Source organism: Pan paniscus, chromosome 2, assembly GCF_029289425.2.
Source record: "Pan paniscus chromosome 2, NHGRI_mPanPan1-v2.0_pri, whole genome shotgun sequence".
NCBI lineage: Eukaryota > Metazoa > Chordata > Mammalia > Primates > Hominidae > Pan > Pan paniscus.
In genome coordinates this window covers 98,112,236-98,139,757 of record NC_085926.1, presented here as the reverse complement: position 1 = coordinate 98,139,757, position 27,522 = coordinate 98,112,236, and the positions used below count along the sequence as shown (strand labels likewise).

Genomic DNA, 27,522 nt, shown 5'->3' with positions numbered 1-27,522 from the left:
ATTCGATTGAAGCAAAAGGCTTTTACTCAATCGAATAGAGCCTAATTTCCTTAAAGTAGGCTGGATTGAAGGCCCCAGTGACAGGAAGGACAATGGTAGTTAGGCTCAGCCAGGCTGAGCCTAACTACTCAAGGTTACTATCAAAATGGTGCGTGAAAGGATAACCGTTCAGTCAGACATGATTCACATCACTGCTCTAAAGAGGGAAAGTGCTACTTTTTAATAACAGTTATCCTGACTACCCAGCCCCTTCAATTTACACAAGAAGGAAATCAGCATTTCTGTTTTGTAGCATTTTAGTTTATTTTCCATCTCCTCTTTTAGACTGAAAAATCCACTTGGTTTAAAAAAAGAAAAAGAGTATTATACCAGATTAAATTAAGCCTTACTTTTACATCTTTGCCCACCAGTTGTCTATTACTTCTGGATCGAATATATAGATACAGGTTCTGATAGAAGCCATACAATTTTTAGTACATATAAACATTACCCTGTGTGGGAGAAAAGCAAGAAGAGGAGAGTAAGAAAAATTAACTGGAATATTAATAAACATGGACAGGAAATTTTAAAATAAAAGCACAGAAAAAATTGATAGGAACTCAAAGCCTATTTATGGGAAATAGAAACCCAATAAGTCATTTTAAAAAAATCAATTTTGGGGCTGGGCACAGCGGCTCATGCCTATAATCCCAGTGCTTTGGGAGGCCAAGGCAGGAGCATCACTTGAGGCCAGGAGTTTGAGACCAGCCTGGGCAATGTAGCAAAACCCTGTCTCTACAAAAAAAGAAAAAAAGAAAAATTAGGCTGGTGTGGCATGCACCTGTAGTTCCAGTTACTCCAGAGGCTGAGGAGAGGATCCTTTGAGCCCAGAAGTTCAAAGTTAGAGTGAGCTATGATCGTGTCATTGCACTCTAGCCTGGGTGAGAGAGTGAGACCCTGTCTCAAAAAAAAAAAAAAAAAAAAAAAAAAAAAAAAAAATTTGCACTGGGAAATCCTGGTCTATACAGAATTGTTGGAATAACTAAATAACTATTTTTGCATGTTTTTAAAGAGCTGCTGCATTCTTGCCATGAAAAATTTTTATAATCAAGCGTATTTTCAATACATAAAATTTGGTTTTATAAATGTTCTCATTTCCCAGAAATATGAGGAAAAATGCTTTGCCTAGAGGTTGTGTTGACACCAAAAATAACGTGATTTTACAGCAAATCCGTGAAAAAGAATGTGAAATTCAAGCCATTGAGCATATTTAGGTGCATGTGTACGTTGAGCATGTGAAAAGCATGAGACTGGAAGCTCCTTGCGGTCCCAGTCTAGGGATTTTTTTTTTTTTTTGGTAATTTATTTATTTTTCTTTCTTTCTTTTTTTTTTTTGAGATGGAGTCTCGCTCTGTTGCCCAGGCTGGAGTGCAGTGGCGCGATCTTGGCTCACTGCAAGCTCCGCCTCCCAGGTTCACGCCATTCTCCTGCCTCAGCCTCCTGAGTAGCTGGGACTACAGGCGCCCGCCACCACACCCGGCTAATTTTTTGTATTTTTAGTAGAGATGGGGTTTCACAGTCTTAGCCAGGATGGTCTCAATCTCCTGACCTCGTGATCCACCCGCCTCAGCCTCCCAAAGTGCTGGGATTATAGGCGTGAGCCACTGCGCCCGGCCTAGAACTTTTGGTTTTTTAATCTCTAGGATCTAGTGAAGTACCTGGCACATAATACTTGCTTAAGAAATGGTGAACTATTTGTTATAGAGAAAAAGATGGAATAATTCACTGATCCAAAAGAAAGAAGGTGATTTTCACCCTAGCCATGAGGAGCCTTGCTGTCATGAGAGATATGTCTTTCATGTATGCTGCCATGTAAGTAAGGCTGCCCGGCCACAACCTAGCACCGTGGTTTCACCTTTATGGTAATATATTAAGGCCCTGGAAATTCTCCAGGCAGACTTGATACAGATTTTATTAATAGCACATATGGAAATATCCATATGGATGTAACTAACATATTCATAGATTCTATTAACAGCACATATAGAAATGTCCAATGTAGCTGTTTAAAATTAATACACTCCATACCTCCAAAATAATGAAGACCTGCATCCAAAAATATAAAAGCCTAACTTTAATTAAGTGCTTCCCATGTGTTAGGTGCTATATTCAGTGCTAGAAGTACAAAAGCATTCCTTTAAAAGTCCCTGAGTCCATTGATTCTTTTACCCTGTGTAAAAACAGCATTTTGGAAAGGCTTTGACCTTATTTCCTAAGGACCTTAAAGAGCATCTTCTTTAAGATGAGCATGGAAAATGGGAGGTGGTATCCATGGTAAACAGGGAAGGAAAGTCATGGTAAATGTGGCCAGCCTTAGAATGCAAGAAAGGCTGAAGACGAAGAATGCAAGAAAGGCTGCATGACGAAGAAGCAGGCAGCATCATAGTCAACAGGGAGTGTTGGCATGAAGGCAAGCAAGCCAGGCTTAGTGTGAAGGACCCATTACGTTTCCTCATCCAAAGCAGGAACCTCTATTGTTGACCCATGACTACAGAAAATATGAAATCCACAGAATGGAATTTACCATACATTTTCTTGGAAGCTAAAAAGAGAATTCTACTTAATCAGAGTTATATGTTCACATATATGACAAAATAAACAGACAAAGAACACTCAGCACACTAGGGACTGGGGTGTTTCAATAGTCTCTTTTCAGTGATTCTTTGTGCAAGATTTAGCTGAACAAGGCCTCCAAGATCATCTTGATGATCCCTGGAGGCACAATTCACTTTATGGCATTTCCTCTCTTTAAATTCAGTGGCACTTTGTGCAGGATTTCTTTGCTTATTTTAAGACAGAGCCTTGCGTGGATTCATTGCTGTGGTTCCCCATGTGTCATGCATGGTAGCTGCCGAGCTGAAGGCCCTGTGATTGCTCTAAGTAGTTTAGTTGGGTTTTTATGAGAAGGCTCTGCCTGAAGGGAATGGTTAGCAGCTGGTAACACTTCATTTGCTGTTTTAGTTTTGAAGGACACTGATCGATGGGAATTGAAGCACTTTTGGGTTTTTTTTTTCCAAAAACTTTAGCATTCTGAGCCCTCAAGACGAAAGGAGAGAGGAAAGAAGAAAGGAAGGAAGGAGGGCAGCAAGAGAGGGTGAAGAGAGTGAGGGAGGAAGAGCCAAGACTACAATGCATTCTTAAAGTTTCAGCAAGGCTGACAGGAAGTCCCCAAGGACATCCATCAGAAGAGTCCCCACTCCCAGGAAAGGACCTACCTCGATGTCCCTACTGTGCTTAGCCACTGGCTGAGGTGGCTGTGAAATCATGATATTGGTGCAAACACATGATGATTTCAGAGCACAGCAGCCGGGGATATCCCTCAATTACACTCCCTGCAGTAGATCTGAGAGGAGCCTTTTCATGGCCTCCACAGTCTTACTTGTTAGTCAAGACTTAATCAAACGAAAAATTTGATTTCCTTCAACTCCTCAAGTGTACTTTAAGGTCCTGTTCTGTTTCTGGACTCTACACTTTTCCCCCCTGCAGCATTCTCCACACTGAACCGGTCCCCCATCCTTCCCCTTCATAAATGACTCTACATGGGCTAAATCTAGGTACAGGGAGGCCTTCTCTTGAGCCGCCCACTGAGCATTCTATCTCAAGGCCCTGCTCCCACCTCAAATTCAGCTGGTTCTAAACCAGACTCATCATCTCCTGAAAAATATTCCTCACTTCTCTCCTTCCCTCCTTCCTTCCTTCTCTCCTCCCCTCTGCTTTCTAAGGGTCAGAGCTCTCCCAACCTCCTCCTGCTCCTTCCCCATTTCCCCTCAGAGGCTTCATCCAGTAAATCTCTCTGATGTCTCACCCTGTCTGGGCATCTGCTTCTCAGAGGACTTGACTAACATGAGACTTAAATCAGCCCATGAGTGGGGACTTCTCTCAATATTTCTTTGGCATTTCTCACAGTGCTGGACAGCCAGACTGTCTCCTTGGGAATTACATAATTGCACATGTGGAATGACTTGGGGAGACCCAAGGAAGGTTTCTCCAAGTGTGTGACCCCTGACACCAACCTACTATGTGACCTTAGCCAACTTACTTCACCTCTTAGCCCATTAATTTTCTCACTATAAAATGAGTGGTTAAATTCAATGTAAATTCACACAAAGTCCCTGTGCTGATATTTAGAGTAAAACCTGTTTGGTAGATAAGATTTATGTTACAAAGTTGGATAGGTAAAGAATCTTGCAACTTAGAAACAAAGGAGGAGAATAATACTCAAAAAGGAGGGAGGGGATATGAACTCAACAATCTTTCGGATTCACCACCACCATCCTGCTTTATGTTTCATATTTTCAGTTTTGGAAAGCATTTCATGGAAATTGTGAACTTACTGCTAAGTGTTACATAGGAATAGATCAGTGTAAAGTCAACCGAGTTTCTTGAATTTCACCTACCATCATTTTTCCTGAAAGGTAAAAGGGAATAGAGCAGGTGCATTCCTTGTCAAAATTAGAGGCATTTTCTTGCAGTTTTGCACAATTTGCACATATTCTTGTGTAATTAATCTGTCAGGCAAGGAAAAAAATGATTAATTAAAAGGTTACATGGGTACATACCTTAAAATTCAAATCTGGAATCCACCCAGGTCTCCGCCTGTCTGGGTCAGGGGCATGGAGTCTAGGACACGAATGGGGCAGCCCACTGTGCAGGGCCAGTATTTCTGGGGATGTTCAGGAGGCGTGGGCCTTCCCACAGTCTTTCATCTGGGGACTTGGCAGCATTTTGCCACTGGCCCAGAGTTTGGTGTTTCTGTTGCCTATTTATATAACCTGTTGTGATGAAGCTTTACCCTCCATCATAAAGAGGTGTCAGTTGCTAGGAAGGTATTAGTCAATGACTCATGAGAACTAGGCTTACAGCCTGAGTCTAATCAACTTTATGGGGAAGTCACTTCACTGTTTTTCCATTCTATTGTATGGAAGATATTTATACTAGTGAATTATTCTACATGGCATCCAGAGGAAGTTATTAAAAATGAACAAACAGAAAAAGAAGTGTTTCCAAAATGTAAGATTATTGACGTATGTTGAATTATTCCGGTTCTAAAATGCTGTTGCATTCTGTTTTTTAAAAGTAAAATTCTGTGAAAAATGGTTTAATGGACTCCTTAAAAAAAGGAAAAAAAAAGGAAAAAAAAAAGGTAGTATGTCCCAAATTGGTGGCTCCTGTGAGCTCTGGCTGAGGCACTGCATTCTGTGAACGTGCAGCTAGAAGAGTAAGGAGGAGAGGCTCAGGCGGGTGGGCACAGGGCTGCACTGCTGCCTTATCTGCAAGAATGTTCATCTCAGGGGCCCTGGGGCTGTCCTGGATGCTGCAGTGGGCTGCTTCTGGCTTGCCCTCACTGTGTTGAGGAGTGATTAGACGATTATGGGAGTGCGGAGAAGCAGGGAAGCAATGGAGTGGCTTTCCCCTGGGTAAGGTGCTAGTAGAAGTTAGGATTCTTTTGGAGAGAAGACTAACAAGGAAGACAGAAGGAATTTGCATCCTTGTAAAGCTACTAAGGGTTTTGAAGCCCAAAGGTGAAGTGTGAACACTAAATTGAAGACTAGTGAAAATGCTACACTTCATTGTACTTAGATGCTTATATGTAGCTAAATCATTCTTTAAATACACAGCAAGGCTTGAACTATTATTTTGAAAATATTTATGCCATTTCTGTTTGTAGACTACATTTCAATTTATAAAAAGCATTAAAGAACAGGGCTGTATCCCAATGGAGAGACAGCATACTGAATGGTGACTGAGGAAACTGGGGTTCTAGTTCAGCCAATCTCTGACCTTGAGTTAAGTGCTTAACCTCTAGAGTCCACATTTTGCCCATCAGCATCATTTCATGCAGCAGTTAATTGATCTGTGAGGTCATTGTAGTATACATGCTACTTCATGAATTCCTCTTGTGAGTTCTATCAATGTAGTACTCAAGAAAATATTTCATGATCAAATAATTTTTGAGTAGTTGATATCTATGGTGCTTTCTTGCCTAAAAAATATCCCTTATCTATTGTCTATGCAATGACGGTATCCTCAGTTTGCTACTTGAGTGGACTTGTACATGAATAGCTATGAGATGGAGCAAAGATCACAGTCTGCTCGTCATAGAATTTTGGAGAGGCAGAAATTATTCTTGTTTAAAGTGAACTGCAGAGAGAGCACATCCTTGTGTCCCAGGGCTGAGTGAGAAGAGGAAAGGCTAACTCAGAAGTCTTTTCTATGATGTTTGTGCCTGATCACATTGGCCTGGAGTGTGCACTCTATATTATCACCCAATGATACACTGGTTAATGAAACACTGGTTTTTGAGTATAAAAGTGAAGTGTCAGAAGCAATCCTATCTGAAGCAACTAAAGAAACAATGTTAGTTGGAAAATGCCCATAGATTTCATGAGATAAAAGCATTCTGTTTGTGGAGCGGCCAAGGCCAATAATAGTTGGTAATGGAATGAGGTCACCTTCTCATGCATGGGTACCTCTTAGTGAAGGCTGCACTCCACAGTGTGGGGGTGGGGGGCAGGGTTGCAAGGGAGGAAGTAAGAATGACATGGAAGGAAGAACCAGAACGAAAGGGATTGGTGAGGAAGAAAGTAGAAAAGTAAATTGCATGAACTCTGTGGAAATGGACATCAACATTGTGAGCCCATTCCTTTGCTATCCCCTTCAGCAAGGCAAGATTCATCTCCTCCTGCCATTTTGCCTGTGCCACATGGTGGAGCCTGGTGGGAGTTTACATATAACACCGGAGGTCTTGCTGTCATTTAATTCCTAGGGAGATAAGCGGTGGGAGCTGGAAGTGGGGAGGAAAAAATGTTAAGTAGAGAGGCAACAGAGCAGTGTGCTTTGGGAGGAAGAGTAGAGCCTGAAAAGACATTTTCCTCTTTGGGTTCCGCACTATCTGACCTAGTCCATTCTTTCAATAAGTGTGTGCCTATCACATACTGGGCAATGTGCAAGGAAGGGGGTGGTGATGCAGCTGGCTAAGCTCTCTGTTCTTACCACATAGTATTTTACCTATTCTGTTCTCAGCTCATTGAGGGCACGAATCCACTCTTCCTCATCTTACTCATCTGCATAGTCAACAGAACCCGTAGGCACCTTCAGACACTCATAAATTTTATTTTATTTTGAGATGGAGTCTCGCTGTGTCACCCAGGCTGGAGTGCAGTGGCACAATCTTTGTTCACTGCAACCTCTGCCTCCCAGGTTCAAGTGATTCTCCTGCCTCAGCCTCCTGAGTAGCTGGAATTACAGGCATGCGCCACCATGCCCGGCTAATTTTTGTATTTTTAGTAGAGACAGGGTTTCACCACAGCTGGTCTCAAACTCCTGATCTCAGGTGATCCGCCTGCCTTAGCCTCCCAAAGTGCTGGAATTACAGGCATGAGCCACCGCAACCAGGCGACACTCATAAATTTTAAACCAATGTTGGTAGACTTGGCCTTAATCTTAATTTTGCCAGTAGCCATGTCGGGAGAGGGAATAGATCAGCTTTCCATGGTTAATTCTTTCAGAGTGGAGCTCATGCGGTCTGGGATGTCCAGAAATCTGCCTGGAGTTGATATGGATGAAACATATACTTAATAATTAGACTGAATATGGGCGTGGCCAATCAAGCCTTAGACTAGCTCTTGTCTTCCCTCTCTAGACCAGCTTCGGGGATTCTCATCCTCCAACAGCTTATTAAGTTGGCAAAAGGCTTGTGCCTGAGAGGTCTGCCCTTAGCATCAGCTTTTCTCACTCTGAGTAGAACTTAGCTTTGCTAAATATCCTTAAGATGCCAGAAAGACTTGGGCTCTTGTCTTTCCTGGATCTCAGAGGGAGTTCATTTGCAAAGGGAAAGACACAATGCTTGAATGTGGGGCAATATTGAAGATCTGTATCTTGGACACTTTACTCTTTTTATCAATATGACTCATGGGTCTCTGGCAGTCATGTGGCCTTGACTCTCTTTCTTCCCCTATTGGTCACTTGCTTTCTTCTCTGCCAGCATTAAAAAAAAAAAAAAAAAAAAAAAAAAAGAAAGCTTCAGCCAGGCATGGTGGCTCACGCCTGTAATCCCAGCACTTTGGGAGGCCAAGGCGGGCAGATCATGAGGTCAGGAGTTCAAGACCAGCCTGGCAAACATGATGAAACCCCATCTCTATTAAAAATACAAAAAAATTAGCCGGGTGTAGTGGCAGGCGTCTGTAATCCCAGCTGCTAGGGAGGCTGAGGCAGTAGAATTGCTTGAACCCAGGAGGCGGTGGTTGCAGTGAGCCAAGGTCGCACCACTGCACTGCAGCCTGGGTGACAGAGCAAGACTCCATCTCGGAAAAAAAAAAAAAAACAAACAAAAAAGCTTCTAACTTTGTCAATCCCTTGTACACAAATATGCCTGAGCTCACTGGCATGAGAGTAACTGCCCTCAAGAGGGAGCAGAGATGAACAAAGCCACTCTACACAGGCTCTGTCACCATCTGTGCTTGCCAGCAGAAACAGGGATGTTCCCGTCTTATCCATACCCTCTTGAGGGCCTGTGTTCTCAAACTAACCATTCTCATGTATGGTGCCAAAGCTGAACATTCTCAGAAACTGCATTCAAATTGTAAGATGGGACAAACCTCTATTTCCTGAGTGCTCCTTGCAGACAATATAAGGATGATGCCCATACAAAGGCAGAATATTCCTGTTGCGAAAAAGACAAAGAGGACTCTCCTGGCCGTGAAATATAGCCGGTGGATGGGTAACTCCTGCTGCTTCAGGGCAGAGTTGTCTAGTAATCTGGACAGGCAGTGCTGTGGTCTCTCCTCCATTTCGGTCCTGCAGGTGACTCAGATACTTTTGGGACATTTAGAACATTTTTACTCATAGTAATACCACATAATGGTAATGTGAAATGAATTATGTGAACCCTTCCTTTGAAGTTGCAAAGTCTTTCTGCTTCCCGGATTATTCCTTAACCAGAGCTGGTATTTAGCAGGAGCTCAGCTGTCTCCAACCAGCCATTACTGAGTATAACTGACTTAGGATCAAAAAGGTTCTTGTGTTAAATGTCATGCCTAGGATGGATAGTCCCCAGTAAGGTCTGCAGAAACCAACATCTGGTGACACTAGGAAGCAATCACGATGGGCTATTTCTGGGATTTGGTGAGTAATTCAAGGCAAGCCCTTCCTGAGAGGGGGAAATGGATTTATCTTTAGGAACTTGCCTAAATCCTTGGAGATTAATACAAAAAAATAAAAGGGCTGTCAGCTTTTCTCCAAATGTGGCTGTCGCTTAACATGAATATAAACTAAATTGGAAAAATACTCTCAGATCATAGCTAACTTTGCTATTTGTGATAATGAGGAAGAGAGCAGCCAACAGGAAATTGTAGAACACAGATGTCATCTCAGCAGCTTCCAATTTCTTTTTCATCCATAAAAAAGGCTCTAGTAGAAAATGTGGATTAAAAACATCTCCTCCTAAGCTGTCTTAAGTGCATGCTTTGGAGTACCCCAAATGAGACAAGAGAAAGGAAGAGGAAGATAATCAATGAGATGTTCAATATTGAAGTACAGTATTAGGTCTGGTTTTGGGTTTTTTCCCTTGTTAGAAATCCACTAACATTAGTTTCCTTAGGCCATTAATAATTAATAATTACTTCTTTTAAAACTGGCATTTAGGATTTAGAATTAGAATTTTTAAAATTAGGGAGCATGTGAATTTCTAATCTTCCCTTTTAATTTACATTAGTCAGAGAAGCCATCCTGGACTATTTTTGTATCAAAGAAAGTAATGACTTTGGCAAATGTACCTAGTTTGAAAGAATACAAAATTGTTGCAAATGCTTACACTAGGAAGTTTCCAATTCAGAGTTAAAGCTTTCCATTTACAAACTGTATAAAAAGCAAAATACCAACGGGAAATTTTCAGCATGACATTTGAATCTAATTTGGAGGTGGCAACTAGTACGGTTGTTGGTATCAGACAGCCTTGTGTGAGGAGATGGCAGTGAACACTTCTAGTTAACATTTACCATTTGTTTTACTAAATAAAACATGGTCAAGAGCTTGGGTTTAAAAGGCAGTAAAAGGCTATGAGATTAGATTATAAGAACAGGGTTGACCTACACAACATTGGGGTATGTTTGTGATTCAAATACTTATTCCAACATTGGATTGGATGGCATTATATTACATAGATAATGCCTAGCAAGAGGGTAATTACAGCAAAAAACCAATGAGAATAGTATTTCTTAGACTGTTTATAAAACAACAAAACCAACTAACTCAAATCCCAGACTAAAAGGAGCTTCACAGATAGTGTATTACTCAGGGTTCACCAGAGAAACAGAACCAACAGGAGATTATATGACCATATATATATATATATTATAAGGAATTGGCTCACAAAAGCCCCATAATCTGCAAAGCTGATGTCCCAATTCAAGTCTGAAGGCCAACAGGCTGCCACAGAATCAGGAAGAGCCAATGTTTCAGTTAGGAGGCAGTCAGGCAGAATTCTCTTGGGGGGTTGGGGAGAGTCAGTCTTTTGTTCTATTGAGGCCTTCAACTGACAGGACAAGAACCTCTCACATTATGAAGGGCAATCCTCTTTGCTCAGGTCTACCCATTTAAATGTTAATCTCATGCAAATATACCATCACAGAACACCCAGAATAATGTTTAACCAACTATCTGGGTATCCTACGGCCTAGCTAAGTTGCCACATTAAAATTAGCCATCACAGGTAGTAAGTACAAATATTTCTGGGACAATATTCTTGAGAGACAGCTAGATATACATTCTCCAGGTACTTTTATATTCATCTATTCCTCTCTTCTAAATAAATCTACTTTCAATGTGCAAATATACCTCATATGCATTGCCTTTCAATATTTCCAGAACAGGGTTCTTTTTCTCAGCACTACTGACATCTTGGGCTAGATATTTCTTTGTTGTGAAGGCTGTCCTGTAAGATTGTAAAATGTTTAGTTGCATCCCCGGCCTCTATTACCCATGTTTGAGAATCACTGTTCTAGATTGATACCAATACAACAATTTGTTAACAGCTGTTGTACTGTGGTATCACTAGAAATTTCAAAGTCTAGGTGCAGTGGCTCATGCCTGTAATCCCAGCACTTTGGGAGACTGAGGTGGGAGGATCACTTGAGCCCAGGAGTTTGAGGCTGCAGTGAGCTATGATGGCACCACTGCACTTCAGCCTGGGAGACAGAGCAATATCCCATCTTTAAAAAAAAAAAGGAAAAAAAGAAAAATTTTAAAGTGATTTCTAACTTGTCTTCATTTTTCCTTAACCACTGTAGATAACCTTCTCAGGCATTAGCAGACATTTGTATATTTGGGGTTGCCTTATATTTCGTTGTCTTTCCTATTAACTGCTGGGATGAAAATATATATGCTAAATATAAAAATATATATTAAATATACATTATATGAATATACACATGTAATATTCATGATAGTCTCATATTTTGGCGAATTAATAGCAGCTTGGCAGATTGGTCTGAATTCTGACAGCACAGACCACAGTGTCTTAATTTGCAAGTCTCTCCTCTGATACAATCATACTTGATGGGTTTTTTTCCACATTAATCTAAGACATGTCACTTGACAGGAAGTTAAATGCCTCTATTGAGAAGGTATGTGGTCCATTTTCTTTCTTACCATTGGCCAAGAATATCTCACCTCTTAGGGTTAAAGGGATGAAAATGATAGGGTTAAGTTTAGCGATAGCTTAATGTTCATTCTGTGGTGGTTTTTTTTCTTTTAACTTACTGGACTCTAGTGGGAATCCTGGAGAATGGAACCTACTCCTCTTTCCTCTGAGTTCCTGTGTGTGGCTTTCAGGCCACAGAGGTGCAAGGTGCATGAACAACAAGGTGCTGGTGTGCAGGCCTGTGTGATTTCCTGGATTTTGACTTGCTAGCCTGTTAGGCTCATTTACAATTTCACAAAATTGGAATGTAGAATTTTATATATCAGTAATGGCATCTGTTTGCTTTCCTATCTCTTGTTTGCTGTATATGCTTGAGTCTCCAGATAAGTTGGGTGTCTTGAAGTGGATATGGGAGACCTGGGTCTGACTTCTGGTTCTGCTACTTAAACTAGTGTATGTCCCTTCTCAGATTTAGTTTCATTGTCTATGCAATGTGACTTACTTTTTCTTTTGGGACTATTTCAGTGATTAAACATGACAGCTTATATATAAATGAAAGTTGTAAACACAGTGCTTGGCACAGAGTGGGTAACCAATCAACATTATTTAAATGAGTAAGAAAAGTGAATTTGAGCAAAAAAATAAAAAACAATACTATTACCTTATAACTCATAGAATAAAATAAGTCTCAATGAGTCCATACTGATGTAAATAAATAATTGAACAAACAAGTAAATGGGGGAAAGGACATAATTCTTTCTTAAAGAGGAATTCTGTAATAAATGTAACACATGTTGAAGGAATGAGAAAAATAGAAAAACCATTACAGTAATGGCTGTCGCAGGCAAGAACTACCAATATTTGCTAGAATTAGCAGGCAAAAGTTTGAGGAAAAACAGATATTTGTATAGCCTCAAAGTACTGCCCCTAAAATAGATATTAATTACAAAGGGAAAATAATAACTTTATAGAAAAAACTGGCAGATACCACCTTAGCCAGGTGATCAAGGTTGACATCACTGGTAATAAGACATATTAACATTATGTACCCCTGATATAATAAATCCAGAAGGACATACTCACTTCTGTGGTATTCTGGTCAAAAAATGCATAACTTTAATCAAATCATGAGAACATTACAGACAAATCCAAATTGAAGGACATTCTACAAAATACACGATGGATACTCTTCAAAAGTGTGAAGGTCATGAAAGACAGGGAAATACTGAGGAACTGTCACTGGTCTGAAGAAACCAAAAAGATACAACAACTAAGTAAGTGCAATGTGGGATCCTGCAGTGAATCCTGGAATAGAACAAGGACATTAGTGGAAAAATTGGAGAAATCCAAATAAACTCTGTAGTTTAGTTAATTATACAGTACCAGTGATGACTTCTTAGTTTTGATAACTCTATTATGGTTATACAAGAATTTAACACAGGGAAAGCTCAGGGAAGGGGATATGGGAATTCTCTATTTTTTAAACTTTTCTATTAAGCCTGAAGTTTCAAAATAGAAAGTTTTTAAAAAAAAGTTAATGAGTAAGACAGCTGTAATTATATTGTTGTCTTTTTATATGTTTACAAAGGGCCAAATTCACTTGATGCTCTTTCTACCACTACCCTGCTGATGTGGTTTGGCTGTGTCCCCACCCAAATTTCATGTCGAATTGTAATTCCCAGTGTTGGGGGAGGGATCTGGTGGGAGGTGATTAGATCATGGGGGCAGATTTCCCCCTTGCTGTTCTCATGATAGTGAGTTCTCAAGAGATCTGGTTGTTTAAAAGTGTATAGCACTCCCCCCTTCACTCTCTTGCTCTCTTGTTGCCACAAGATGTGGTTGCATCCCTTTCATCTTCTGCCATGATTGTAAATTTCCTGAGGCCTCCCCAGCCATCCTCCTGTACAGCCTGTGGAACTGGAAGTCAATTAAACCTCTTTTCATTATAAACTACCCAGTCTCAGGTAGTTCTTCATAGCAGTGTAAAAATGGAAGAATACAAAAAATTGGTACCAGAGAAGTGGGACATTTCTATAAAGATACCTAAAAAATGTGGAAGCAACTTTGAAACTGGGTAACGGGCAGAAGTTGCAACAGTTTGGAAGGATCAGAAGAAGACAGGAATATGAGGGATGTTTGGAACCTCCTAGAGACTTGTTGAACGGTTTTGACCAAAATGCTGATAGTGATATGGACAATGAAGTCCAGGCTGAGGTGGTCTCAAATGGAGATGAGGAACTTATCAGGAACTGGAGCAAAGGTCACTCTTGCTATGCTTTAGCAGAGACTGGTGGCATTGTGCCCCTGCTTTAGGGATCTGTGTAACTTTGAACTTGGGAGAGATGACTTAGGGTATCCGGCAGAAATTTCTAAGCAGCAAAGTGTTCAAGAGGTGGCCTGGTTGCTTCTAAAAGCCTATGCTCATTTGCATAAGCAGAGATAACTTATATTTAAAAGCAAAGCAGAGCATAAAAGCTTGAAAATTTGCAGCCTGACCATGTGGTAGAAAAGAAAAGCCATTTTCTGGGGAGAAATTCAAGCTCACTGCAGAAGTTTGCACAAGAGGAGCCAAATGTTAATAGCCAAAACAATGGATAAAATGCCTCCAGGGCACTTCAGAGACCTTTGTGGCAGCCCTCCCCAGCCCCACCAAACAGGCCCAGAGGCCTAGGAGGAAAAAATGGTTTCGTGGGCTAGGCCCTGGGCCCAGCTGCTCTGTGCAGCCTTAGGACATGGCAGCCTAATTCCCAGCTGCCCCAGCTCCAGCTGTGACTAAAAGGGGCCAAGGTACAGCTGAACCATTGCTTCAGAGGGTGCAAGCCCCAAGCCTTGGCAGCTTCCACGTGCTGTTGGGCTTATGGGTGTGCAGAAGGCAAGAGTTGAGGTTTGGGAGCCTCTGCCTCAATTTCAGAGGATGTATGGAAATGCCTGGATGTCCAGGCAGAAGTCTGCTACAGGGGTGAAGCCCTCATGGAGAGCCTCTACTAGGGCAGTGCAGAGAGGAAATGTGGGGTTGGAGACCCTACACAGAGTCCCCACTGGGGCACTGCCTAGTGGAGCTGTGAGAAGAGGGCCATCATCCTCCAGACCCCAGAATGGTAGATCCACTGACAGCTTACACTGTGTACCTGGATATGCTGTAGGCACTCAACACCAGCCTGTGAAAGCAACCATGGGGACTGTACCCTGCAGAGCCAGAGGGGCAGAGCTGCCTAAGGCCTTGGGAGCCCACTCCTTGCATCAGAGTGGCCTGGATGTGAGACATGGAGTCAAAGATTATTTTGGAGCTTTAAGATTCAAAGAGTGCCCTGCTGGGTTTCAAACTTGCATGAGGCCTTTAGCTCCTTTGTTTGGGCCAGTTTCTCCCACTTGGAATGGGAGCATTTACCCAATGCCTGTACCTCCATTGTATCTTGGAAGTAACTAACTTGTTTTTTATTTTACAGGCTCATAGGTGGAAGGAAGTTGCCTTGTCTCAGATCAGACTTTGGAGTTAGACTTTTCAGTTAATGCTGGAATGAGTTAAGACTTTGGGGGACTGTTGAGAAGGCATGATTGTGTTTTGAAATGTGAGAAGAACATGAAATTTGGAAGAGGCCGGGGTGGAATTGACGTGGTTTGGCTCTGTGTCTCCACCCGAATTTTATGTTGAATTATAATTCCCAATGTTGGGGGAGGGACCTGGTGGAAGGTGACTGGATCATAGGGACACATTTTCCCCTTGCTGTTCTGCTGTTCTCATGATAGGGAGTGAGTTCTCACAAGATCTAGTCGTTTAAAAGTGTGTAGCATTTCTCCCTTCACTCTCTTGCTCTCTTGTCGCCATGTGAAGATGTGCTTGCTTCCCCTTCACCTTCTGCCAAGTTTCCTGAGGCCTCTCAGCCATGCCTCCTGTACAGCCTGTGAAACTGTGAGTCAATTAAACCTCTTTTCTTTATAATCTACCCAGTCTCGGGTAGTTCTTTATAGCAATGTGAGAATGGATTAATATACCTGCCACCCTTTTTGCTGGGACCATGCCTCAGAGTTTACAAATCTGCTCCCCATGTACTATCTCCTGGAATCCTCAACAATGCTGTGAGACATTCCCACTTTGAGTTGATAAGATGGGGCTCAGAGAGGCAAGACCTTAGGCTTGCCTAAGGTCACCCAGCTGCTCTTTCTCCTGCACAGTTACATCAGAAGCCAGTTGGTGACAGAAAAACACGGTCCGCTCAACAAGGATCATACACAAGCCGGTGATACTTTATTATATAAGAGAGTTGTCAAAAGGACAGTTTCATTTCTGTTTCAGAATCCCCACATTCCAGTGATCCATCTGTTGACACAATTAACATAAACTATTTGCTGATATTTACTGAGTGCTTGCAATGTATCAGAGTCATTAAATAAGATGCAACTTCTACTGTGAAAACTGGAATCTTCATTAGGACACAGACTTAGAAAAGGCCCAGTTTCAAGGATTCTGACTTGCACAGACTGAGCACTCCCATTTCCAGAAGTTCGAATACCTCCTTTCTTATCTAAATGAGAGAAAAGAGGGGAAAAAAAAGATTAAGATCAAGCCAAAATGGTCTTGGTGAATAAATTCAACCATCAGGACTCCCTGATATTTACCCAGCTGTTATGGCCAGAATCAGAGAAGGCAAAAGTCCTAACACACATTTGATTCAGAGTTGAAATTTTTAAAATTATTATAATTATTATTTTGAGACAGAGTCCCATTCTGTTGCCCATGCTGGAGTGCAGTGGCGTGATCTCGGCTAACTGCTATCTCTGCTTCCCAGGTTCAAGTGATTCTCATGCTTCAGCCTTCTGAGCAGCTAGGATTAGAGGTGTGTGCCATGATACCTGGCTAATTTTTGTATTTTTAGTAGAGACAGGGTTTTGCCATGTTGGCCAGTCTGGTCTTGAACTCTTGGCCTCAAGTGATCCACCTGCCTTGGCCTCTCAAAGTGCTGGGATTACTGGTGTGAGTCACTGTGCCTGGCCTATTATTATTATTGTTTTGTAGAGACAGGGTCTTGCTTTGTTGCCCAGGCTGGTCTCGAACTCCTGGCTTCAAGTAATCCTCCCACCTTGGCCTCCCAAAGCACTAGGATTACAGGTGTGCACTGCCATGCCTGGCAGAATTAAAATATTTATATAAATGAAGGAGGAGGTACTATATAAAACATTAGTTTCATTAAAGTGCCCTTTTGTTTGCAGCCATTCAAAATAAAATGCTATACAAAGGTGTTTCAAGGACTCCACAGTGTGCTTTCTGTAAACAAGATTATATACAATAGTTCAGTATAGGATTTTATTGCCTTAGGATAACTGCTGAGAATGACAGCAACAGAATAAAAATAACTATGGGTGACAAGATGTTTTTGGACATTTCTCATTATTAGAATTAGAAACTTAGTAGATTAGTCAGATTTAATATTATAACTGAAATAATCAACTATGGCCTCATGCCTGATATCAAATTTGTTAAACCAGTTTTAAGAAACCAGTCAAGTCAGGGGACAAAATGCACAACTGTGTATGTGTGTGTGCATGTGCGTGTGTGTAACTGAGCAAATTGTTTTTTAACCTGAACTGATGTCTGAAATAACTCACTGATCAATTATAATCAGGTTTGGTCAATCTGGAGATACAGCTTTATGTGATAAATTAATTCATTCAGCATGTTTGGAAGAGTATTTCCAAGCCTCTTTGATAGTTACTGCCATGATTTGTTCTTGGTTAGTGACTGGTAATCATTTTTTTTCCTAACAGCTACTGTGAAGCATCAGGCTAGATTGAAAAATTAGCCGCATAATAGCGTGGTAGGTGGCAAAGTAATTTTTTCACATTATGATGATAATGGATTGTTTTTAAAAATATATAATGAGCTAATACTGTGCCCATAAACGCATTCGGTCATTCAATTCTGATCAACTGAGACATCAAAAAATTTCCCCACCCCATGAACCAAAATATCTTTCTAAATTAAGTAAGTGGGTTCTTGGGAATCCATGTGGAGATGCTGGCAGAGGCAAGTTTGTACCCCTGCTCCCCTAACCCGAGCCAAAAGTGCACATATAAGAATGAAAGATAAAGACGAGTGTGTCTACAAAGAAAGGCACAGGAGAAGTGCAGGTCCTTCAGATCTTCTTGTTTCTCAAAATGGTCCCTAGTGAGGAGAGGCCATTGGTCATTTAAGGAGCAACAGAGCTGATTCCCATGAAACACATGGAAAGGATACAATTATGTGTAAGGGGACGAGGTGGCCTCTATAATTATAGTTAGCTCAGAGTTAAAAAAGATAGAAATCATTTCAAAATCTAACATGTGCTGGCTCCTCATGTCAAAGACTTTATTACTGTGTTTGAACCAAGTTCAAATAGAGAAAAAATGATTAAAGGCAACTGCTGGTTACGTGGTACCTCGGGAATGTCCATCATTCTCCTCAACTTCTGATCTCTCCAGTTCCAGTCAAAAACCAGAAATTTTAAGGGGTTCAAATTAAGGCCACCTGAAAGAGACAGGGAGAGAGTTGCTGTAGTAAAGACCTCATGACATAAGCTTATTAAAATGATTTTTTATTCTCCGGGTTACTTTTTGTCTCATATGTTGTCCTCTCCCCCAGTAACTAATCTCCGCACATTAAGTGCTGCCCTTCCCTGATGGAAAACAAATGCAGCACTCTGAGACTTGCTCTTCTTATCATCTCATCACTCCTCCTGAGGAAAGCAGAGAAACTGCTCTTGCTAAGCTCCTCAAATGCTCACACGCTGGCCAGGCATCCATTTCATGAAGCCCCAGAGGCTATAGTCTCATTCCTGACAGGGATTTGCTAAGTTAAATCCCGCAGTTTGGGGTAGTTGCCTTTCAAAGGAGTTGAGTCCATGGAGTCTGCAGGGCTCTCAGGAGGTGAGTGGGGAGAAAGATGAGGACAGGGTTGGGTGGTTCCTTTTAGGCAGAAAAGGAAGTTGAGATGAATAGGCTCTACTCAGCTATCCTTCGATGAGGTTGGTAAATCACTTAATGACTCCATTCTCTGCTTTCCTGTCTGTCTAGAAGACAATTATGGACTGTGAGGGCTGAAGGGGACCTCAGGGATTGTGTAGTCCTCAGATGTCTCACAGTTGGGCATAGAGTCAGTTCTTGCCTCTGCTCCAAGCTGTTCCACGTCTCTTGTGTTAACAGTACCTGCAGCCTTCCTCTCCTGTGGCACTTCCCCTCAGCTTTTCCCTGTAGTATTTAAATATTTTCCTCTTTGCCCCTAATACTTGTTCATGCTTTTTATAATTCAAATGCCTGTTATTAAAAACTCTCTGCAAAATTAAAATAAAAATAGTGAACTGGAAAAGACAATGAGTTAATCATCAGTCTTCCCTTAATATAACTGCTCTCAGGAAAGCAAATAGGTACAGCCTCTCTGGAATGAAACTGAGCATAATATTATAACAGCTTCAAAATGCTTTTATTTGATCTCGAATTCCTGACCTCAAGTGATCTGCCCATCTCAGCATCCCAAAGTGCCGGGATTATAGGCGTGAGCCACGGTGCCCAGCCAAAATGCTTTTATTTGATAAAATAAATTTCCTTCTATGACATATCCCAGTGAAGCATCAGAAACATAAACATAGCTACTTGCAAAAATGATCATTGCCACATTATTTATAATAGCAACAATTTAGAAACAACCCAAAGTCTACCATAATAGAATTGCAAAAAAATAAATTTACAATAGAATATTGTAAATAGTGTAGCTATACAAATGAAAAATTAAACGTGCTTCATGACAAGGAAGGTAAGTCCTCATGAGATATAGCAAGTGAAAAAGGTAGGTTATAAAGTTATGAGATGCAGTATAATCAATCTCTGTTGTATAAAAATAAACATACAAATGTATAGAAAAAAGACTGAAAGGAAATACATTCATTATTAACAAGAGATTGCTTCTAAAGTGACTTGTTTTCTTCTCTGTACATTTTTGCATTTTCAAAGGCTCCTATAGTCAGAAAATCCCCTTCATTACTAAATTAAAACAACACAATTGCCTGTAATTGTATACATCCCAATGTCATGGGATATCTTTCAATGTCTGAAAACTCTCCTTATATATCAAACATATAAACATCTTATTAAGTCATAAGCAGCTACATATATGCTATTGGTGTCACTCTGTTAGATTTTTCACTTTTAGGGTGCTGGGACTATTCTCTTTAAACACTTTGTATGTAGGCAAATACCTGTGGTTAATGAATATGAAACCATTCATCCAATTAGAATCAGATGTAAAAATTATTTTCATTAATATTTTTTTAAAAATCGCCCTTTAAATGATTTTTCCATATGAAATAAGCCTTCATATTGAGGTCTCACAACTCTGTAGAGATCTGATTTCAATAGTCTGGATAGCTTTGCTTTTTCTCTTCCTCTCTTTCTTTTAAATACAGAGAAGAGTAATCCTGTTGCATGGGGTGGGGGCTGGGGAAGTCTGGTGACACACAAAAAAATCTGGATTCCAGGAGGGGCTGGTGGTGAATCTTTAGCTAAAAGCTGTTAGGGAGGCAGGAACCAACCTGAGAGTCCATCCTTAGCTTCTGATACCCAGCCAATTACTCCCAAATCTGTGTCTCATAGAAGGCCTTGGTGCCTCTCATCTGTTCCTTAACTTTCAAATGCCATAGGATGTCCACAAGACAAAAATCCAAACTCCTCAGCTTACTGTTCAAGGACTTTCCTCAAATTTCTTTCCAGTTACATCAGCTGCTACTAGAGCCCACGAAGTTTCCAAGCAAGAAAGTTGGTCTCTTTAATAAATAACTAATATTTGTTAAGTGTTTAGGGTGTGACACTTACTGTGCTGAGCTCTTTATTGGCATTTTGTTTTTATAACAAACCTCTAAGTAGCTACTATTACTATCCCTGTTGTTCGCACAAAGAAACAGGCTGAGAAGGGTTAAGTAACTTGCCAAGGTCACAGAGCTGCTAAGTTGCTAGACGTGGGATTTGAATCTGGAGGTCTGAGTCCATCACAGGGGCTCTTAACTGCAACATTGTTTTACCTCCTCATCAATTCCTTGTGATATACCATGTGCATGTGCCTGCTTTCTGAGAATCTCACTGGGCTGTTCGCCCATTCATGAATGCTTCCTCTGACCCTCCCGGCCTATTTCAATCCTCCCCACACTTCAAAGATCAGTTAAAGACCCTGCTCTGCAGATTCAGGCCAGCATAACTATCTCTTTCTCATTTCAACTCTTGTAGGACTTAGAAGTGCTCATTTGGCTCTTGGCATTTACTGCCTCATGCTATCGATCTCGGTCTATGTACACGTAGTTCTTCAGCTGGATGAGGAGCTCCTTGAGGAGAAAAGGCTCTAGAACCAGGAGAGCCTAGACTGATAGACCTTGGGGAGGGTGACTTAACCCTCTGAGCTTCAGTTCTCTCTCATAAAAAATAAAAAGGCTAGCCTGTAAGGATGCTGTGAGTGCTAAATGAGGTAACATATGTAAGGGTGTCAAGCGTAGCGCTGCGTACAAGTAGGAACTCGAAAGTGTTGTTTCCCTTCCTTGTCAGGGGCAGCCAAATTTGTTAGTTGTTGGTATTTGTACAAAACTCTGCATATAGTGGGTTCAACTAACCCTGGATGATTTTCATCTGGAGAGAAACAACAGTAGTTTTAGCTTTTGTTGCTCCCTGGCAAATGACCATCTCTATAATGAGTTACTACACTGATGAACACATTACTTTTAGATATATACAATAATCTGAGAATAGCTCCAGACAGTTATTTAAAAAAAAAGCTCTATTATATAATACATAAGTAATTTGGAAATAAGTATTGAAAAGAAATCATTCAATCTGCCTGGTAGGTAGAAGAGGTAATAAGATAATTGGCAGGTTAGCAGGTTCTTAGGCTACTGGCTTTGAGAAAGTCGGCAAACTATAAAAACCCACCAGTGGATGTTGTCTAGAATACTTTCTGTAAAGCACTAAAAGAGAAACACATTTGGGAAGAACTATTATGGAATGCCTGCATTACATTCATGGAAACTACGTTTTTTGTTTTAGTATGTTTTATACACCAGCCCTCAAAATGGGAGTCCCCCCAAGACTCAGTGGAGTGACAGGGAACTGCTCAACTCAAGCAGTGGCTGCACACTGGTGGAATGAAGGCTATGTGGATCCACTAACCTGCTTATAGCAGCTGGAATTTGACTCTGTTTAGGTGGGCACATGTACTTCGGTTTGCCACAGTCCTTATCATTCCCTATTGTGCTATACTTGCTGGTTGGTTTCAGAGATTAAAGGCCGAGTTTCCAATTCCTGAATTAACACAGAGGTCTGGTTTTTGTATATCCTGAATTTAGTTTCTGAGACTCATATGTAGGTAAGGCAAACTCCCAGCCCTGGGCAAGAGTATCACTGCCCTCTTGTCATACCTTGTTTAACAAGTTCTTTAATTCTCCCCGGAGTTCCTACACCCAGGTGCACCACACGCTTCTCCAGCAACTTTACCTGTGCCTGGACCTGTTCCAAGATGAAAGAGAAGAAAGAAAAGGAACTCATTAAGAAAGTGCAATCTTACACCAATTTAGAACATTTTATCTCAAAGTTAAGAAAGTGAAATACAAATGGAGCTATCCTTGTGTAGGGTCGACTTCCAGGGCAGAGATGAGCATATCCCTAGAAAACTGGTAATCTTCAAGGAATCAAAAGGTCAAGCCTCAGGTTCTATACAGGGACGGAGCATGGCAGTAGCGACTGCCATACTGGGGAGGTAGGTATGCAGAAGCATAGAATTTAAAAAACCAGAAAAGTTGTTAAATGTTACATAAGGAAGGAACTCAATAAAATATGTGCTAAGGAGATTAGGAGAAGAGGTTGAAAGGAAAAAGCTGAGGTCTGGGAGAGGCCTTTAGGGATCACACAGGCCCTTGCTTACCTTTATGTGCTTTGCAAATAATTTTATAACTTTGCCATCTCCTCTGAATGCTGTCATCGACCTAATGAAAAGAAGCAGGTGAATGCTTAAGAAAACCAACTCATTCTAGGCCACGATGACTACTTAAGTATTATGTCTTGCTTTATTCAAAGGATGTGTGCATATGTGTGTATATATGTGCATATGTACATACAAATTCTGAGATTTGCAGGTTAGCCAATCTTTGCAATGAGAGTGGGGTGGCCTTTTATTCAGGCACATATCTGGGTTGGCTTCACAAGGTCAACCTTACTTAGGCTTCCTTGATTACTGAAACACATGACCTGCCTTTCATTTGTAATACAGAATTCCTGTATTTCAGGTCCCTGGCAGAAAATTCATCTTCCAACTATGCAGCGCAGTTCTCATACAAAATTTGTTTGCAAAAGATATCTTGGAGCGGTGATGTCAGCTCGTTCTCTGTGGAGCCAAGGGCATCTACAAAGGTCTGCCTGTGGTGGCCATGAGGGAAGCCAGGAGATGAGCCTGAAAGGGGGAAGAGGGAGGGCTTCTATCCTTCTATCACAGCTGTCCTTTCTTATCTACTTTGTAGACTAAGTTCCTCTATAAAATTTTATAGGTGGAAATGAAGCTTCAGCCAAAAAGCAGGAAAAGAAGGAAGGAAGGAAGGGAAAGAGGAAGCAAAGAAGGAAGGAAAAAAAGTAAGAAGAAACCACTGACACAAAGGACTGGCTGAATTAAAGCTATGAGGGCAGGGGGTTATTGTAAATGAGGTGATCTGGGAAGCAGGGGTGAAGACTGAGGGGCACTTGAGAGTGATGCCCCCCGTAAAGGGGTCAACTAGTGCTCGGCTTTGCCAGTTATGATGATGTGAGACTATGGGCCTAAGACCCTCTGATTTTTAGAGAAGCCAGAAATCTAGATTTTTATACGTGCAATCTGATTTTAAATATGGGCAAGTCACTCACAAATTTTTTAGGTGCCAAACACTTGTAGGGTAAACTTAGCCTTTGAGTTGTCACTTTACAGTCTCTGGCTTACACCAGTAGGACAGGCAGACCATTTAGTTTCTAGGTAGTCAAGAAGCTAGATCTATCTACAACAATCCAGACCACCAGCTCTGAGGGCTGAGACGGCGCTGGTGCACCTGCCGTGCCTGCCTTTCTACCTCTACTTTGGCATCAGGTCCTCAGCTGGCACCAACAGCTGCTTTATAAACAGCCACATAACATTATCTGTCCAGGGTTTTTGTTGTACAGATGATACTGAGAATGCTGCTGTCACTATGTCACAGAGGGGAAAACTATTTCTAAGGGAACTTTTTTTTTTTCTTCTTAAACCCACAGAATGTCATCAATCTGGCAACTGATAATGTTTCCCAACAGATCCTGGCTGTTGGAAAGTGCAGGCCCCCAGTTGGGGCCACCTTTGCAACTGCACAGGGATTTATCGATGTGATTTTCAGCACCATTTCTAGCTCGCTTCACCTAATTTTCTGTTCTTTATTTTTTCCTTGCTTCTATTTTCACAACCTGTTTCTCATTTGTTGAATGTATTTCTATATATCATCTATATTTGAGGACAGACCTAACATGGGTTTTCTACTTTCCTTCATATATCGTTATTATATTTTGAGAAATATTGACCAGTAAAAACATATGAGTTTGCAAAATAGTGAATCATGCTATACAAGTTCTGTTGCCTCAAGTTTTTACTTACACATAAGCTTTCTCCATGGCAAGGTTAACCAGGAAGACAATTTAAAATAAGTCATGGCTCTCAATAGAACAGATGTTCTTATAAAAGTTAGAATTATTAAATATTAGTCTTTATGAATAGGGCTTGTTGTGCCTACTCAGAAATCACCTTTTGTAAATCACCTAACCTTGAAATGGATCATAGTATTACTGGGGACACAAAAAAATACTGCGAATTGGTAAATGAAGTGTGACAACACAGTACTTTTATGCCCTCAGTAAGGAATTTATGTATAACAAAAGTTCAAATCAATTTGATAGCTTTATTTTAAGAGTCCACCTCCAGGCCACACTCTTTGCCCTTAGCATCTGAATGTGAAATGAGGTAGTTTTTAAAGCACTGAAAAGTCAATGTGAATTCCCATGATTTCAGGACCGGCAAGTACAGCTGCCCAGAAGCAGTTGGAATCTTCAAGATAGTTATGTTTAGAGCAGAAAAAATGGAAAGAAACACAAGTGTTTCACTGGGAGATTATATGCTACAATATAATGTGTGTGCATAATGTGATACCATTTAATGTGTGTCTCCACTTCAGTGGAGAAAGGAGGGTTTGAAGGACTATTACAGTTTAACAACTACTTTTCTAAATTCATGATTAGATTAGTTCATTTAGAAAAAACAGATGTAAATAACTATTGAATATCTAGATTTGCACCTTAGTCTATTTGACCAAGTTCCTCTTTCTTCAGGACTTGGATTTTCCTTTGTTTTGTCTCCTGTCAAAGCCTGGCCCAGAGCCAGGCTCTCAGAGAGAGCTGGTCCTAGCAAATCCCATCTGACTCTCATGGCTCTTCTCTGAAAGCTGAATGTTACCACTGACCAGCGGAAGCCTTTTTGTTTATTCTACAAAAACAACAGTAAATGAAAACGTATGTGCAAGCCCTTAGTAAAGCACTGACAAATTATCTTTAAAACATAATCTTTACCTTTAAGTTTTTGTTCCATTTGGAATTTATCTTGTTATAAGTGAGATATGAATCCAACTTTATTTTTCCAGATGGCTACTCAGTTGTTCCAACACCACTTATTAAACAATCCGTCTTTCCCTACTGATTTCTGATTTGTCACCTTAGGCATATGCTACATTTTCATATGCATTTGGGTCTGATCCTGAACTTTCAATTCTGTTCCACTCATCTGATCTGTCATGCATGTGCCAGTTCCATACTGTTAATTATTCTATTGAGACTTCAGAGTGCGTGTGTGTGTGTATATATATATGTGTATATATATATATGTGTGTGTGTATATATATATGTGTATATATATATATAATTTGTAATCTCTAGGAATATAATTCTCTCATTAGTATTCTTTTTCAGAATTTCTTTGCCTATTTTTAGTTGTATATTATCCCATAAGAATTCAGAACTAGTTTATCCAGTTAAAAAAAAAAAACACAATTCTATTGGAGTTTTACTAGGAATGTGTGAAATCTGAAGGCTACCCTGAGTAAAACAGACATCCTTACAATATTGAGTTTTCCTGTTCAAGAATATGGTATACATTTTTGATTGTTCAAGTTTTCTGTATCCCTTAGATGATGTTGTCTGTACATAAGTTTTGGTAAGTATATTCCATGGTATTCTATCTTTTCTTTTTATAATGGAGATGGGGTCTTATTATGTTGCCCAGGCTGGTCTCAAACTCCAGGGCTCAAGAGTTCTCCCACCTCAGCCTCCCAAAGTGATAGGATTATAGGCACAATCTGCTGTGCCCGGCTTCTGTCTTTTCTTGTTACTATTTTAAGTCAGATCTTTTCTTCTAACTGGTTGTTTGGGGTATGATCTGGCTTTTACCCTTGCTCTCTATAATGTGTGCTCTCCACACAGCAGCCAAAGTGAACCTTTAAAATGATGATTCAGATCAAGTAAGTCCTCAAAATCCTATAATGGCATCCTATCTTGGGGTCTTTTGTGCTTACTCTCCCCTCTACCTGGAATGCTTTTCTTCCAGATAGCTGCTGGGCTTTCTTCTTCACTTTGTTCAAGTCTCTGATCAAATTGTCATCTCCTTAGAGAAGCTTTCTGTGACCACCCTTTTAAAAGTAGTCCTGATCTACTTATATCCCTTTGCCATGCTTTATTTTTTCCTTACATAACTTATCAATGTACCTGACGTTATAATGTATCTTCATTTGTTTATTATCTGTCTCCCCTACTGAAATATAAATTCCATGAGGGCAGGGACTCTGTTTTGTTTATTGCTACATCTCCAGCACATAGAACATAATAGCTTGGCATATATCAGATATTCAGAAAACATTTATGATATGGAATAGGTGAACCTTCCAACCTAATGAGCTCCAGGGCTCGGATGGCCGAGCTGCAGATGATCAGCATCAGGACCGATTTCTTCTCACTGTGGTTCTTCCTAAGTTTTACCCACTTAGGACAAACTGGAAAAAAGAACAGAAAACAATTATTTGAAATATGGCAAAACAGGGCACACCTCCCAAGTTGAGCATTTCTTCTTTGTTGAGTATTTAAACAAAACAAAATATAGTAAGCATGGTTCATTATAATTACAATTGTAATTCAATTTTCTGGTTATTGTAAATATTAGATTAAAATAAAGTATCATTAATTTGTAACACAAAACAAACATACCAAGTCCCTAAATGTGACTAATTTTAAAATTAAGTAAAAAAATTTGGAATATTACATTTTTGATATTTTAATTTAGGTTTGATACTTGAAGACAATGTTGATTAAATAGGAAACAAATTCTGATTCAATCATGTTAAATTTTAAAGGGACATTCAACATAAGATATAAAATGGAACAAACATTTAAAAACAGCAAACATTTACTAAATACTGACATGGTGCTAAGCACTTTACATACATTTTCTTTTTAGTTCTCATAATCTAGTGAGTTTGATTCTATTATTACCTAGATTTACATTTTCTGAATTTGAAGCTGAGAAAGGTTTATGAACTCAAGTTGAGTGTCATCAGAATTGCTTGTAGTTTGAAAGAAGAATGGAAACTCCCTATATCTAAACTATTTCATTGCTGGCCATGAATAAATGACCAGTTGATATGAATAATTTAATTACTGCTGGCTACATATAATACATATTGAAGGGCCAGACACAGTAGCTCATGCCTGTAATCTCAGCACTTTGGGAGGCTGAGTGGGGAGGATCTCTTGAGCCC

At 40.3% G+C, this 27,522-nt stretch overlaps 2 protein-coding genes and 1 long non-coding RNA gene across 5 annotated transcripts in view; 1 reads left to right on the top strand and 2 right to left on the bottom strand.

Annotated features, from left to right (window-relative positions):
* LOC100980324 (cell cycle control protein 50C-like) overlaps window positions 1-11,557 on the bottom strand; it is a 28,893-nt gene extending 17,336 nt beyond the window's left edge. Inside the window, 3 exon segments of the mRNA XM_003821910.4 lie at window positions 390-491; window positions 4,437-4,547; window positions 8,637-11,557. Of these exon segments, the coding sequence (XP_003821958.1) occupies window positions 390-491; window positions 4,437-4,547; window positions 8,637-8,828 (405 nt within the window). The 5' untranslated portion in view covers window positions 8,829-11,557.
* LOC117979719 (uncharacterized) overlaps window positions 1-27,522 on the top strand; it is a 124,791-nt gene that overhangs the window by 63,405 nt on the left and 33,864 nt on the right. The gene's annotated exons all lie outside the window — the stretch shown is intronic.
* The window catches only part of CMSS1 (cms1 ribosomal small subunit homolog), a 360,423-nt gene continuing 348,802 nt past the window's right edge, over window positions 15,902-27,522 (bottom strand). For all 3 annotated transcript variants that reach the window (XM_008975390.4, XM_008975393.6, XM_034957014.2), the window contains 5 exons: window positions 26,658-26,760; window positions 22,605-22,665; window positions 22,102-22,189; window positions 18,091-18,179; window positions 15,902-16,200 (listed from right to left, as the gene is read on the bottom strand). In XM_008975390.4, the coding sequence (XP_008973638.1) occupies window positions 16,117-16,200; window positions 18,091-18,179; window positions 22,102-22,189; window positions 22,605-22,665; window positions 26,658-26,760 (425 nt within the window). In that variant the 3' untranslated portion in view covers window positions 15,902-16,116. The remainder of the gene's footprint in view (window positions 16,201-18,090; window positions 18,180-22,101; window positions 22,190-22,604; window positions 22,666-26,657; window positions 26,761-27,522) is intronic.